Source organism: Grampus griseus, assembly GCF_964374135.1.
Source record: "Grampus griseus genome assembly, chromosome: 10".
NCBI classification, from domain to species: domain Eukaryota; kingdom Metazoa; phylum Chordata; class Mammalia; order Artiodactyla; family Delphinidae; genus Grampus; species Grampus griseus.
This window is the reverse complement of record NC_139004.1, coordinates 69,664,042-69,679,521: the sequence shown is the minus strand read 5'-3', so window position 1 is coordinate 69,679,521 and position 15,480 is coordinate 69,664,042. Positions and strand designations below refer to the sequence as shown.

General features: G+C 47.0%; 1 protein-coding gene across 1 annotated transcript in view; it reads right to left on the bottom strand.

Moving 5' to 3' along the window:
• CACNA2D3 (calcium voltage-gated channel auxiliary subunit alpha2delta 3) overlaps positions 1-14,948 on the bottom strand; it is a gene marked incomplete at its 5' end in the record, with an annotated part of 768,939 nt that extends 753,991 nt beyond the window's left edge. The window contains 2 exons of the mRNA XM_082664450.1: positions 14,075-14,156; positions 14,827-14,948. Of these exons, the coding sequence (XP_082520576.1) occupies positions 14,075-14,156; positions 14,827-14,948 (204 nt within the window). The remainder of the gene's footprint in view (positions 1-14,074; positions 14,157-14,826) is intronic.
• Positions 14,949-15,480: the final 532 nt, after the last annotated feature.

The following is a 15,480-nucleotide window of genomic DNA, read 5'->3' as shown; positions in this document are numbered from 1 at the left end:
CAGCAGACGAAGATGCAGCTCCCAAACCCCTGCAATGCACAGACTCAGAAACCCAGTCCCAGGGATGTACAAAATAAATAAACAAACAAGTGTACAATCAAAGGAAGCTGCACAGAGAAGGTGACATCATGCCCAGCAAACACCGTGCAGCATCTTGATGCCAGCAGGGCTTCCGAGAAGACCAGGTAATGACCCCATGTGAAGATGAAAGGGATAGAAATTAAAATTCACGTTTCTCCCTAATGTCACTGGGAACGTGGTGTTCGAGTGCTTCATGGAATTAGCTGCAGCAGCTTCCTAATTGCCTTTGCCGAGTTGCCGCCCCCAGATTGATGGTGGCGGCTGCAGAGGCCCCATCAGTCTCGCTTGGTGCTCCTCGCACACCCGCCCGGCACTGCGGTGCTCCCGCCACAGCTGCTCAGCTTGGCGCTGCAGCGGCGCTGGGACCCCTCTGCCAGGCTCGGAGACTTCGGAGTGGGGAGACTCGGCCATGTTTTCAGGGTGTTGATGAGATGGGCTGGGATGTTCCCCAAGGGCGAGGAGAGGGGTCATGGGCTGGGAGAAGTGAGGACCAGCTGGCTCGGATGTCTGGCAGTCCCTGCTGGCACCAAGCAGGTTATGGGCAAAGGACCCACCCGCAGGGCTTCAGAGCTGGACTGCTGAAGCTGGGAGGCGGCCCCGACTTTCTGCAGCATCTATACCTGATAATAGGGGCTCATAAACCCCAGCACTGGAGGGTAGAGGGGGAAAGGATTGTGAAGGACCTAGTTTTGGCCTGTGCACAAGAGTGTTATTTCCATCACCAGTGTGTGAACGCCAGGAAAAGGCTCCTTTCTTTATCCATACATTCATGCATTCCACAAACAGCCCTTGAAGCCCACCCAAAGGTAGCTCTGTGCTAGTGCCAAAGGAGGACCCTCTCCCATCAGAAAGAACAAGCTTGCCCTCAGGGAATTTCAGCTCTGGCTCACCTGCCTCCTTCTCCACACCCACCACCCCCAATGAAAGAGATAAGCGTCCTCAGGATATCACACTTCCCCAGAATGGCCTGGGCACGGACAGATCTGCCAGACTCATACCACGCAAAATAAAACTGACCCTGTGGATCCAAGGGCTATAGTCTTCAAGCTAGCTGTCAATCATGCAGAAAAACAAACTGTGGCTGCCCTGAGGGAAAAAAAAGAAAAGGAAGCACCAACAAATATCCAGGAAAGACAGACAAAGAGTGGGGATAACAAAAAATGAGGAGCTAAAATTTACTGGGCACTTTCCAGACATCCAGTTCTGTGCTAAGACTGTTACCACATATTGACAAAGCTAATCCTCACCATGACCCCATTTTACAGATAAGGAACCTGAGGCCCAGAAGTGAAATTAACTAGAGCCAAGCTGGATCTCAAAGTCAGATCTGTCTTGTACCAGGGTCCCAGAGCCCAAGCTGGCTCTTTCACACAATCATCCATTACCATGATGGGAAATACACAAAGGGAAATTTAGCCAAATTCAATGAGATTCTCAGAAAGGCTTCTTAAGAGTCAGACCTAATGAGGGGAGGCCTGGCTGACCCTCAAAGGAAATCAAAAAACAAGCAGCAACGTTTTATTATAATTAAAGGGAAAACTATAGAAACCTAGAGGGCATACAGGGCCCTCCCCCGCTCATTCCAGCTCTTGGTCCTTTTTAATTCTGTATTATGAAAGCAAATGACAATGCACTAAAAGCTAAGAATTACATTGGGGAAAGGATTAAGGGCAGAGAAGTTTCCACCAACCAACCTTATAAGCCAACAGCAGGCTAAGATCAAAGCATGGGGAACATGCTGGTCCTGGGAATACCCAAATGTCCCTCCTCAGACCCCACCCCAGCCCAGGCAGTTGAACAGGATTCACAAGACCCAGGTTCCAAGCCTGCCTTTGTCACTTGGAGCTGGGTAGCCTTGGGCCAAGATATATTCTGTCTTTGTTTTGGCATCTCTAAAATAGAGATGATGACAGAATCAAACTCAGGATTGTTTGTGAGAAATTAAATGAAACAATGCAAATAAAGCACATGGCACAACATGCAAATAAAGTACCTGCATCATTATTACGATTACTTCCTAAGAAGACCTTGTGGGGCTCAGTGGTGGGCAGCTCTAGTGGAGGGCTGTAAATAAGACCTCCGGGTGGCCTGATATTCTCTCCCCCCGTGCACAAACTACTGTCTTCAGCAGCCAACCTGCCCTGATATGTGGGAGAGCTCCTGGGGAATAATAATAACAACCACAAAAGCAGCAGCAGCCCACCTTTTCTAAACACTTCTTCTGAGCCACTTATTACCAAGCATTCTGTGTGCATCTTCTCATTTGCATCTCTTAACTCCACTCTAGAAGTTAGTACCATTGTGCCCATTTGACAGATAAGAACACTGAGGTTCAGCAACTGACTTGTCAGGGTCATGAGACTAGTCAGCAGTAGCACTGGATTCTACCCTGGAGAGGCCTGTCTCAGATCCAGACTCTTACCTCTACACAGTTCTTCCTTCCCAAGACCAACTGCCTCCCTTTAAAGTAAAATTTTAAAAACCAATAATCCTCTAATTTCTTTCTCAGTTTATGTATTTTTCATATCACTCATAGGGAATTTGTGATTTGTTTCATGAAAAAAAAACTGAAAATCTTGCTGTTTAAGTAGGAAATCTAGCTATAGTTCCAAAATTCTGAAATTCCTGTTCTGGGAAATGTGTATTGTTGGCTTTTTTCAAAGGACTAGTGAGCTGTCGGATTTCCCTGGTGGCGCAGTGGTTAAGAATCCACCTGCCAATGCAGGGGACACAGGTTCGAGCCCTGGTCTGGGAAGATCCCACGTGCCATGGAGCAACTAAGCCCATGCACTGCAACTACTGAGGCTGCGCTCTAGAGCCCATGAGCCACAACTACTGAGCCCACGTGCCGCAACTACTGAAGCCCACAGGCCTAGAGCCCGCGCTCTGCAAAAAGGGAAGCCACTGCAATGAGAAGCCCGCGCACAGCAACGAAGACCCATTGCAGCCAAAAATAAATTTTAAAATAATAATAATAAGATTAGTAAGCTCTGAGCTCTTTCCTGGGAGGATTACATCTCACTTCAGGGTGACCAGATGACTCCTGATGTTCTGAAATACTGGAACTTGGCTACAGACCCTGGGATTTTAAAGTAGTTACAAGTTTTTAACAAAGGGAAACAGCCCGTGTATATCAACACACACACACACACACACACACACACACACACACACAAACAAACACACACACACACACACACACACACACCTTTTACTGGTTGCCTGACAGTGATTCCCTCAAGGTGTGCCCTCAAAAGCATAGCTTTCTGACAGGGGCCCAGGCCAAAACCGAGAAGAAAGAACGTTCAAACTTGAGCTTTACCATCCCAGAAGCCAAATGATCACCATTTATGTCAGTGGGGCAAAAAGCTATGCTCACTCAGCTGTTTGTACATGATGCAGCATATTTTGTTAATAGAAATTTCACTGATAATGGAAACTGGTAGGAGGCTAGGAGGAAAGCCATATGTTATGACTCGTGGCCAAAGACTACCTACCTCCAGTGGATTTACTGCTTCCCCCACCTATTGTTCTTTTTATACTATTTTTCCGCCTCTGCCTCAACAAGGCACAATGGAAAAGGCATTTAGGATGGCACAGGTACAGAGAGCCAAACGCCTGCCTGGGATTTCTCTCACCTTGCTTTGCAAATTACAGTACAGCATGATAGCAAGAACAAAAGTGAATCCCACAACTGCCCCACCTGTACTGTACAAGGGACAGGATGGGAAGAATTAGGGAAAGAAAGCCAAAAAAAAAAAAAAAAAAACCTTCGTGGGGACATAATAAATGCTTCTGTTTGCCATTGTACCCCTGTCTCATTAAATGTGTGTGACATATACTGCCTTAATCTTATGAACTCATTGTGGGATCAAAGCGACAAAAATTCCAGGAGTTTCTCTTGCTCTTCATTAATAATGAAGCAGACACTATAAACAAGAGAGTAGCCAGAGAACTAAGGCTTTCTGTGTGCCACGTATTGTTCTGAACCACTTCATCTGTGTTCTCTCATTGAGCCCTCTCCAAAGCCCTATGACACAGGAGCTTTTATTATTAGTTCTATTCGGTACTAATAGAATGAGTAAACCACGCCCCAGGTAGGTAAACTTAGTGACTTGCAGAGTGGAATTCAACTTCAAAGCCCATGCTCTTTTTTTTTTTTTGCGTTACGCGGGCCTCTCACTGTTGTGGCCTCTCCCGTCGCGGACGCGCAGGCTCAGCGGCCATGGCCCACGGGCCCAGCCGCTCCGCGGCACGTGGGATCCTCCCGGACCGGGGCACGAACCCGCGTCCCCTGCATCGGCAGGCGGACTCTCAACCACTGCGCCACCAGGAAAGCCCCCCATGCTCTTTTTAAAAATCTCTTTTCAGCTGTGCATGGCTCACTGTAATAGAAATCTAGATCCTTCTAAAACAGACAGGCCCTTTCCTGGGAGCCAAGAGTTATGGAGGAGGAAATGCAGGGTCAAGTTTATAGCATGGAGAGGGTCTAGACTTGGGGGTATTCCAAGGGCCAATTATACCTTTGATTCCATTTTAATGCAAAACACTAAAGTCTCAAGAAAATGCATCAAACCATCAAGTGTAAAAGGCACACCCCCACGAGCCAAACTTAGGGACCAGAGGAAACAGATGAAGAGCAGGTTTGACTTCCGGAGGAAAATGTGAGGGGAAACGCTCCCTGCTTTTTGCAGATCATCTGAGTCCTCTTGTCTAAGACGAGATTGAATCCTGCTCGGGAGTTTCGCAAGGTTGTTCTCTTCCTTGGCAGCCCTGCCTTCCAGGCTGAGCAGAGGTATAAGGTACCTGACACCCACACCTCTCCACTGCCAGCCAGGGCTCCTCCAGACAACCTGCCCATTCTCCCTTAGGAACCATTCCTGTCCCATCGTGGCTCCAAGCCCCCTTGGAGCCGGGGGAAGTCCTTCCCTGCCTCATGGGGGCCCAACACCCACAAAGCCTTCGCTGCCAAGAGAACACCTCTTGAAACCCCACCTGAGGACAGCACACCTGGGGGAAAGAAACCAGAGAGGGCACTAGCACCCCACCCACCCAGCCCTTCTCATCCTGCTGAGGTCCTGACTGAAGCTGGTGCTCAGGTGGGAGCAGCTCACACAGGTGACTCACGCTGCAGAGAAAAGTCAAAGGCTTGAGGGTTAAAACACTCCAGTCTGAGTCCAGCCCTACCACGTGCAAGCGCACCACCACCCTGAGCTGCAAGCCCCACCTGTAGGAGGTAGATAACCTGGGCCATCTCCCAGTGCAACTAAGGACCACAGCAGATGCCTTGCGTTATCTACTTTAATATGAAGAATGTTTGGCTCATTAAACACTCCCCCCAAAAGCCCATTGCCTCCCTGTCCAGTCCCAATGAACAGTCTGTTCACCTGAGCTGCTTATGATCTTGGTGGATTTTGAGAAGCCACCAGTGCAGACCCTGTAGTTCCGTAAGAGTCCCAGGTACAAATGGTTCTTGGGTGACTTTCTGAACTATTTGGCCCAAGTAGAGCAACCAAAGCTTTCGCACATTGACTTTCATAACTGACGTCTCAGTGACTTTCACTGCTGACTCTATGGTTTATGCGTAAACAATGGTTAAAAGTTATGCAACTACAATAGCGTCATCTCCCCCAGAGTCAGTACCAATGTTTACACAAAGAGGGGCACTCATTCAACATCTTTAAGGAGATCACAGAGGACCGCAGATGCTCAAAGGCCAAAACACAACAACAGGCTGTGCCAAGGAAGCTCTGAAGAGGAGATGGGCGGGGCCAGCAGGAAGGGCCACGGAACCTAGGATGCCCTTCAGTGCCTCCCATGACTTGTTGGCCGATGGCAGTCCCCATGCGCTGCTGCACCTCCCTGCCACCTGACTGGGGGAAAGGACACCCTGCCAGTGAGGTGCCTCATCCCCTGTCTGGTCTCCAGCACCACTCCCCCAGGAAGCTGTTAGGAGAAATCTAGAGTCCTCCAAACCTAGCGGGAAGAATTCTCATGGAGGAAATACCTGGAGAGCACCAGGTGTCCGTGGCTGGCTTCTGAATGCACTCCCACAGTGGGGGAGTCACTGGGCCCGCTGTGTCTCCTGAGGCTTCAGGCCTCACTCCAAGCACTGGGGACCCTCGGCCCTTCCTCAGCTGACACACCACCTGCACAGCAGGGTGAGCCAAGGAGGGGGTAACAGGAAGACCCTGAGGAGGCTCTTCAACCCCGATTCCTCATGTGGGCATCGCCCTGACTCTTACGGGAAGGGAGCTGACCTCTAGGAGAAGAGTGAAGGTCTAGGCAGAGGCTAGGTCCCCTGCAGCCCCTTCCTGCTCCGAAGTACCTGATTCCCCAGGCTCCTCCCTGTCAGGTGCCAGGTGGGACCACCTTCCTACCTGCCAGCATTCGGGCCCACTCCCCTGTTCACGCACTCACTCATTCATGTCTATGGAGCCAGCCCCACAGATGCTCAATGAAGGTTATCTTCAGAGCTTGTCTTTGTCTCACACCACCAATAATAACCTCCACAGTTCGATGGCAGGAAGCTTCTACATACCAGGTACTATGCTAAGTGCTCTGTGTATTTTATTTCATTTAACCTTCACCACAGCCTGTAAGGTAGAAGGCACAGGTCTCCTCTCACACTGGAGGGTGCAGTTTCAGAAGCGTCACACCACAGATCTGAGACTCAATGACAAGTCCATCTGACTCCAAACCCTGTCCTCTCAGCTGTCTTCCCAGGCTTTGATTGTTTCCGAAGTAATTCCCCAGACGTTATCTCATTTAATCCTCCCAAACACCCATGAGGTAGGGAAACACAGGTATTATTCACATTGTTTTCAAACTAGAACTGAGATGGAACAAGGTCACACAAAGATGAGGGACCAGGCAAGCAGACTCCAGAAGCCCAGGTCGGTCACCTGGGGGAGGCTGCTTAACTTCTGTAATCCTCAACTTCTAAATCTGAAAAATGGGGTGAATGGTAGTTCCTGACTCATCAGGTAGTAGAGAGAATTCAGTGGGATGACATATGTAAAGTACTTATCATGGTACCTGGAACGCGGGTACACCAGAGTGAATGCTACATGTTTTTACTATTAGATTAGACCATTTGCCCAAGGCCACTCAGGAAATGCCTACAGAAAAGATAAGAAGACAAACACCAGGGCTCCTAGGCTCCTAGGCCAGTGACCTTTTTCTTTGCTTTAACAACACTGCATCTCCCAAGATGTGTCTCTAAAAATGTTCCAAGCTCTGCAGCTATTATGATGATGAAGAAAGATGGGCAAAGGATGCCTCCCCAACTGACTGTGGCCAGAACATTGAAATAAAATGAGAGAGAGCAATTATACTCCAATAAAGATGTTAAAAAAATAAAAATAAAATAAAAAATAAAATGAGAGGATGAGCTACCCAGCAGGGAAAAGAGAAAGCCGAAATGAGCACGGCCCATCCTTCAAGGGACTTCACCCAGGCCCAATGGGCCCCGTGCTCCCTGTGACGCTCTGCTATCATCCTCTTGAAATTCCTCATAATTTTTTAACAAAGGGTCCCCGTTTTGCTTTCGCACTGGGCCCCACAAATTATGTAGCTGCTCCTGGTCTCAGCAGACCCTCCGCTGCAGCTGCCTATAAAATCTCAGAAGCTGGACAAACCGAGCTTGGTGGACTGGGTCATTCGGTTCTGTCCCAGCACCCTGGTTCACTGCCTTAAGCCACTCTCACTAGCAGCACGAGTGGACAAGAACAATCTTCCCCATTAGCAGGCGGCACCTGATGCATTCTGTGATGAGCAGCATTCATTTCTACTGGCATACGCACACACGCACAAACTTAATAAGTATAATGGTAATGACATGTGCAAGCCCAAAATACCGACTGGCAGTTGCTTCACCTCAAATGGATAACCAGAGGTCTGGTCTGTGAACCCACAGCCATTTGCAGCTCTGCCCAACTTGTCTGTCCAGATCGTTTACATGGATAACAGCTCTTTTAACCTTGGGAGAGTACTGTTTTCCAATATCGGGTGCCAAGATAAATACTTGGCAGTGCATAAACTGACGAAAGAGCCATCTATTTCTTGTCAAGAGATAATGCTCTCCTTCCCAATATGGCCTTGAAATGCCCATTAATAGTTTGACTATTGAGTTATTTATTTCCATAATCTTGATTTGGGGTAACCGGGAAGCTCTGCAACATATAACTGTAATACACCTTATAAATGTAATGCCTTATTTAAACAGCCTTGGAATGAGCACACAATGAGTGTTGTTCAAAGCAAATGGAAATTAAAATGTTTACCATTTATTGAAGACATCCTGGACCCTTTTCAAAGTTGTGCCTGTAAAATAACTTTCTTCTGAAAAGCAGACATGCTGGCTATGCAAAGAGAAATCTCCTAAAACACATCAGCTGTACAGATGCCTCATCTGCTGAGGGTGAGCTGTGGTCCAGGCTGGACTGTGTCAGAGAGGGGTCTCTGAGGCTGACTTTGCACTTCAGGAACGATCACCTCAGTTTGCTGGTCAGTAAATACTCAGGGAAATCAAGCATCTTCCTCTTCCTCTGCATCATTTTCTTCTCATGAAGGAGAAGCTCACTTTTGTTTAATGGACCAAAGAGGGCTGATGAAGATTCTATCGATGTTGTCAGGAGCCTGACATGAGGAACTTTTCCTCTTGTTTCATGATACACAAAAGCATCACTGCAGCCACTGAAGATGAAGCATAGGCCATTATGTCTCTTGTATAAAAATTACATTAAAAGAGGAGTCAGGGTCGGGGGAGGGAGAATCTCATATACTAATTCATAGGCTGGCATTTATAACATCTATTGCCTTTTTTCTCAGTCTCAGCCACAGCAAACCTCTAAGTCCAATCTGAGTGTCCCAGGGAACACGCAATCTGCGAAAAGTCTCTGTCTAGAAGACACTGTGGGTCTCAACAAGCGCTGTGACTGCAAAAGACGGGGGGACCCCCAATATAAATGCCACTCACTTCTGACAGAGGATGTGTATTTGGATAAAGAAAAAGCTTATTTGTTGGTAATCTGTAATGACAGATCTGGATTAATGACAGACCAGAAACAAAGGATCCTTGTGAGAATGTACACCTCTTTCGATAAGCCCAATATACCAAGTCATTTATTGCTCCACGTACGTGGGAGCACTAAACACCTAGGCGAGGATTGATCAAAGACTGAAAAGCCTAAAACCCCAAACCTGACTTCCACAAATATGTGATCCAAACTGCAGGACAATGGGACATCCTGCAGGGCCACAGGTACTTGGGGTAATGGTTTCACATTTCTTTCACTTTTGTTCATCATGATACACGGCTATGTCTTCATCACAACTAGAAACGTTATTTGTGCTTGCCCTTGCCTGACAAACTTTATAATTATTAGGTGGTTTGGTACTCATGTGTTTGCCTAAATGCACACTGGTATTAGAATAAATAAGATAAAATAAAATAAAACCCGCCTGAGATCACCTGAGTAATTGATCAAAATTAATAACCACATTGGAATTAAAAGTCTGAAATTTGCCTCCAACAAGAAAACCATGCCTATGTTTTCATTTCCCGTAATTTTGACTAGCATTTGTAAATCGGAGCAACTCAGGCTGCAGCAGTTCCTAATGAGAGAAAAAGCAAAGCAGAAATATTTCTGTCAGAAAAGAAACTTTGAGAAAAAGAAGGAAAGAAAAAAATGAACAAAAGAGGCTCAGACAAACACTTAGCAAAGCCATACAAAAAGAACTTTATCTGGTCCTCAAGTGACCAAGCGTGAGTGTACAAATACAATAAGATATATGTGTGGGTAAGATGCGCGAAATGAATTCTAACTGGTTTATCCTGCTCTGCGGATGTCCTGGTGACTGGGCTAATGAGACCAATAAACTGCCCTGAAAGACTGAAAACTGTCATTTCCGAGATCTCAAGACTTTGAAAAATAATCTGCCAGGGAAAAGTACAGTAATTGAAGTGGTGCTGTGAATTAAAACACTGGCATCACAGGTTGAATGCACTAATCTCATGGGATGACAAATAACCGTGTTTATTCAACAAAAATGTTCAGCCTGGTAGCGCCTCCCCAATAAAAGCAATCCATAGAGTGCCAGGCTTCCTACAGGCAGCACAGCACTGCTACCCAATTCCTGATAAATGAATACTCCTATTTAATTATTTAAAAGACCATCAATTTCCACATTGATCAAAAGTCATAATTATCAAAATGGCTTAAAAGAACCAACCTTTTACTTTGCTGACTCTGTCCTGTGGAAAGAGACATCACATTCACGTATTAAAGCCGCTCTCTCTCAATATATAGGTGATAACGCAAAAACCTGGTTATGCACTCCAAGGAGAGCACGCTTGATAAGTGCTGCATGAGGCATCCAAAGTAAATGTCAATTCTTTTCTAGCATTAATGGCAGAGACACACAGTACCTGTATTTCCGCTGTGTATTTATCATCACGATTCTGTTAAATATAATTGGAACTCTTCATTCCCATGAACATGCGTTCCCTGAATGCAGAACTAAACAGAATGACAAACCCAGCTCCTACCAAATTCTCCCTAAGAAGGATGAAATGAGAATCATGCCAGTTTAATACCTTTTATTGTGAATGTTAGGGGTGTGGAGCCCATGAGTTTAATAGCCTAGGTTACTGGACCTACTACAATGCTTCTCACTGAATCCCAAAATAGAGAGGTAATGAAACTATGCCTCCCCAAAGAAGCCACACAAAGCGCATTCTTTGGGGAAAATGAAGCAAGATAGAGGCAGCTGAATACTGGCATGAATATGTCAAATAGGAAAGTTAATTAAAAGTTGAAGTGAATGGAAACCGCTGCAGTATCTCCCAGCTAAGAAGGCAGGACACAGGCACACAGCCACACTCCAGTGCTTTGCTTTCAGGGGCCCGCTGTCCTATAACAACTAAAGCCTCTCAAGATTGACTCCAACTCCCATACACGAGTCCTACGTTTTTCCATTCTGTACTGGAAACACAAAACTTTGCCAAAATGTGGACTACAGCATTTTATACGATCAAAAATATCCTCTTTATAAGGAACAAACAGATTGCTATTCCTGTGCTCAGCAAAGAAAAAAATAGAAAAAATAGGAAAAGTCTGGCAGTGGGTACCAAATATATTATCATAAGCTAAAGTAATGAAAGCCACAGTATTAAACAAAGAAACAACTGATGAAATCTCCTTTCTAAAGCCATGGCAGTGAGGTACATTGTTAAATAGCTATATTTACATTGAGAAAATCAGTGATAATACTGCTACCTCGAATTATATTACCTAATAAAAACCTGTTACCAAAATGGCAGTTTTCCCAATCTCCAAACACTTTAAAATTGGTGGCCAATTACTATTTAACTTACATTCACAATTACTATTTTGTAAAGTTTTTGCCTTAGTGCAAAAATTACTAAACTCCCATTCTAAAAGTGAACACCCTGCATCAATTCACAACATAAAGTGTTAATTAGAAAAACTACATAGAGTACATAAACTTGTACAGTGGTATACAATATACCTTACTTAACTGAAAATCAAGTTTAAATGTCCATGCCTTAAAAGTATGATTACAGACTCTTACGCAACACCTTTGGGTCCCCTTACTACAGTGTTAATGCATTTATCAACCAAGTTTTCTAACTCATCTCGAGAGTATCTTAATTGTCAAGGATGCAGTGATGTGGTGGAAGGGTTCATAGAGTTTTGACGCAGGAGTAATTCCTCATGCAAATGGACAGAAACTTGAAAATAAGCAAGAGAAAGGCAACTGTCTCCTTGCTTTTCCAAATGATGTTATGCCTCCCCCGACTCTGAGCACCTCACATCCTTTCTCATTCATACTCTGAGTTCTCGAAATCAATTTTCTTTGCTGATTATAAAAATACAATCATATTTGGGGGCAATGGGCCAAGACAGCCAAAAGGTACCTCCCCAAGTTGTCTAACATGCCCTGCCCCATCATTCATGGAAGTCCCTGCCTAGCAAGCCGAAGTGGTGGGTATCGCAGGACTCCATGGCCAGTGACTGCAATCCAAATGCAAGAGCAAATAAATGCCCACCCCAGAACCTAGGGCCCACCAACACCTCACCTTCCCCATGCATCAGATTACAAAACGCCAGGCAACAGCAAGAAATGACAACAAAGCCACAAACAGCTGGAAATAATTACCCAATTGTCAAGCTGCAAACATGACAAAAGCAAAGCGCTGCTTGTGAATACAGTATCAGAAAGGATGCTGATAAGGTAAGAGAAGCATTTTAGCTTTTTCCAATTTGCTATTATAGAGTAGCCAATAATATGGTTGATGGGATTTTGTGCAGTGTGTGTGTGTGTGTGTGTTGTGTGTTAACTTCAGAGAGAAGGAAAAAATATATTTCACGTGCTCCTACAAAATGTGATATACGAGATATGTAAGCACAGCCCCCCCACAAAAAAAAGTTCACAGGCTCTGAAGGGTTACTTTCAGAGTTGTTACAACTAAACTACAACGTGCAGATGAAAAATATTTCTTTAAAGTTATACAAAATGTTCTCTTCTTTAAAAGCATAAGCAAAATACACAGGCAATGCAATAGGCCAGAACTCTTCACATAAAACAACTGACACGCAGGCAAAATGCCAAAGCTGAGTACAGACTGGTCCAGATTAAAAGAACACTAGCAAAAAAGGCAACTCCTATAAACTGAGAGGCAGGTCACAGGTATGTAAATTATCACTGACCATAAAGGCACATCATAACCTCAAGTTTTTATCAACTGCCTATAATTCAATGAACTCTGTCCCCAAATAACAGAGTTGTGATAACAGTCTTTCCATGGTTTCAGAGAATATGGCTATTGGCAATTTTTAAGCCAGGCTAACCTCTGTCATTCCATTGTGGGCTCATGCTTCATTACGATATTTGGATTTCATGTGACAAACTGTTTCATATAATGTCCCCAAAAACTCTACTCTCTAAAGCAGAATGCCATAAATAAAATACGTACTTGGTTACCAGGCAGCACGCATGACACATATGTTACATTGGCCCAAAAAGCACATTTTAAAATACTTAAAAGTTAACTTAAGAATTTAAGCTTTTTGTATCAGAGAATTATCCCCTAAAGGCCAATTTTATTTTCTATCTTTGAGAGAATTACTGGATTAATCCTGTTGATTTGTTAACTTGAAATTCTTTTAACCCCTCTAATCTCTCCTCCCCGGCCCATTTTTTCCCCTTTTTTCTTGGAGGGGAGGGCGAAAGACCATATATCTCACAATGTAATTTTAAGCATAATGCTGCCTGTTTGAATTAAAATTGATGCAGGTTCTGATAAAAGCCTAATAATCAATTCTGCATTCTCATTACTCTCCAGAATATATGGATGCAGACCAATTTCTTAAGTTTGTAGACTACTCTCATAGGTTATTACCCAGCAGTGCAGCTGAGTGGAAAGATAACCACATTCATTCTCCTTATCTGTAATGATGTAATGCATCCCAGCCCTGAGTCTAGATGATTGGGGAATAATGGGATCGTACAACTGCGGGGATGACAAACAATAGTGCAGCATCTTTCTCTGATATACTGAACCCCAGCCTCCAACGCAGGCAAGGTGAAAGACATCATAACAGGCACTGATTCTGCCCCTTGGATGAAGTTAGCGTTTTTTGGCCAGAGGAGCATCTGCTCTCACACTGAAACAGCAATACCGACACTGAGAGGAGAGCCATGCAAAAACACTCAGTTTCCGAGCCCCAGCCAGGACAGTGCCAGTGAGTATCCTCCTTTTCTTTGTGTTTAGAATCAAGTGTCATCTAAAAATAACCGGTTGGTAGGGAGAAGTCACTGCACAGTACATTGCCAAGAAACGGAGGATCAGAGACACCTCTGATAACTGATGCTGCTCGGGGTTCACGTTTGTTTGGAAAACTAAATCTGCCTCCATTTTCTGTGCTGGAAAAATCATCGCTTCCTGCCACCACAGAAACCTTACCTTCTGCAGAAGCTGGGAGCCGGAGTACTTAGCTGCAATAGATTTTATCTCTCCCCCAAAAGCAGAGGCCCAGAGCTTCACCCTACAGGGAGAAAGGGCACAGGAACAAATGTAACACCGTGTCACAGTCAACACGCACGCATACGCACACACGGGGCTGTGGCTGAAGGAGCCAGGCGGTATAACATTGGAGAAAAAAAAAAAAAAAAAAGACAGAAAAAGCGCCTTGGTAGAAACTGCCAGCACCAAACTGCAGAGCGCAGCGCGGGAGGGGGCCCGAGGGGGTCACACAGTTCAAAATGCGCAAAGTGTCCCAGGCTCTCCGAAAGACGACTGAATGTTATTTGAATAATTGCCTGAGAACTTGACCACCCAAACTGAGCATCACCTGGCAAAGATTAGTCGAAAGAAATCCACCCATCCCCCCCTCCCCAAAAAGAAGTGAGATGGCAAGATAGCAAAGAAGGGGTAAATAAACGGCCCATGGAAGTTGCACGCGGTAAACAGGCTTCAAAGTTGGTGCTGTCGCCGGCGGTGAGCCTCTCCAGGTCTCCCTCGCAGCCCGGGGAGGGGGCGAGGGGATCCCACCCCAGTCTCGCCGCCCCACGCGGGTCCCCGCCGGCAGGTGCTAGAGGCGAGGCCGACGCCCGCGGCAGGTCCTGCTGGCCGCACCTGCAGGAGCCCAAACTTGGGCACAGCGAGTCGCGGGCGGCAGGGTACCCTCCCCGGGCGGCACAGGACCTGGCACTTACACTGAGAGCGGGATCTGCTGCTCCGAGCGCACCACGTCCCCCAGCGTGGCAAAGAGAAGCGCGGCGGTCAGGAGTGCCGAGGCCCCCCGGGACGCGCGCCGCTGCGAGCCCGGCCCGGCCATGCTAGGCTCCTTCCGACGCGCCGGCGGCGGCGACGAGAGCGGCAGCGGGGAGCTGCGCCGAGCGGGCGGTGGGCGAGCGCGCTGCGCTGCCTGCTCCACGCCGCCCCGCCTGCCTCTCGCGCGCCGGGCGCACTCGGGGAGCAGAAAAAGGAGCGGGGCGGGGAGGGCGGAGAGGAGGAGGGAGGGGAGAGAGGTGGAGAGGGAGGCAGGCGGGGGAGGAAGCAGGGAGACACGCCTCTCGCAGCGGCGGCCGCCCGGCCCCGCCTCGGCGGCTCTAGGAGTCCGGCCGGCCGCGGCGGGAGGGCGGGGGGCGCCGCGCGGGCGGGGACTTGCAAACTCCAGTGTCCTTGGACGCGGCTGAGAGCGCCCTGCCCCGCCCGGCCCACTGCGGCCGCCGAGTTCTTTACAACTCCGCAGTCCGCCGCCGCGGACGCCACTCTCGGGCTGGACCCGGGCCGGACCCCGCAACCCCCAGCCCAGAGCTGGTTGGGGGGCGGGGCGCAGGCGGGAGGCTAGGGCCCGGCCGGGTAAC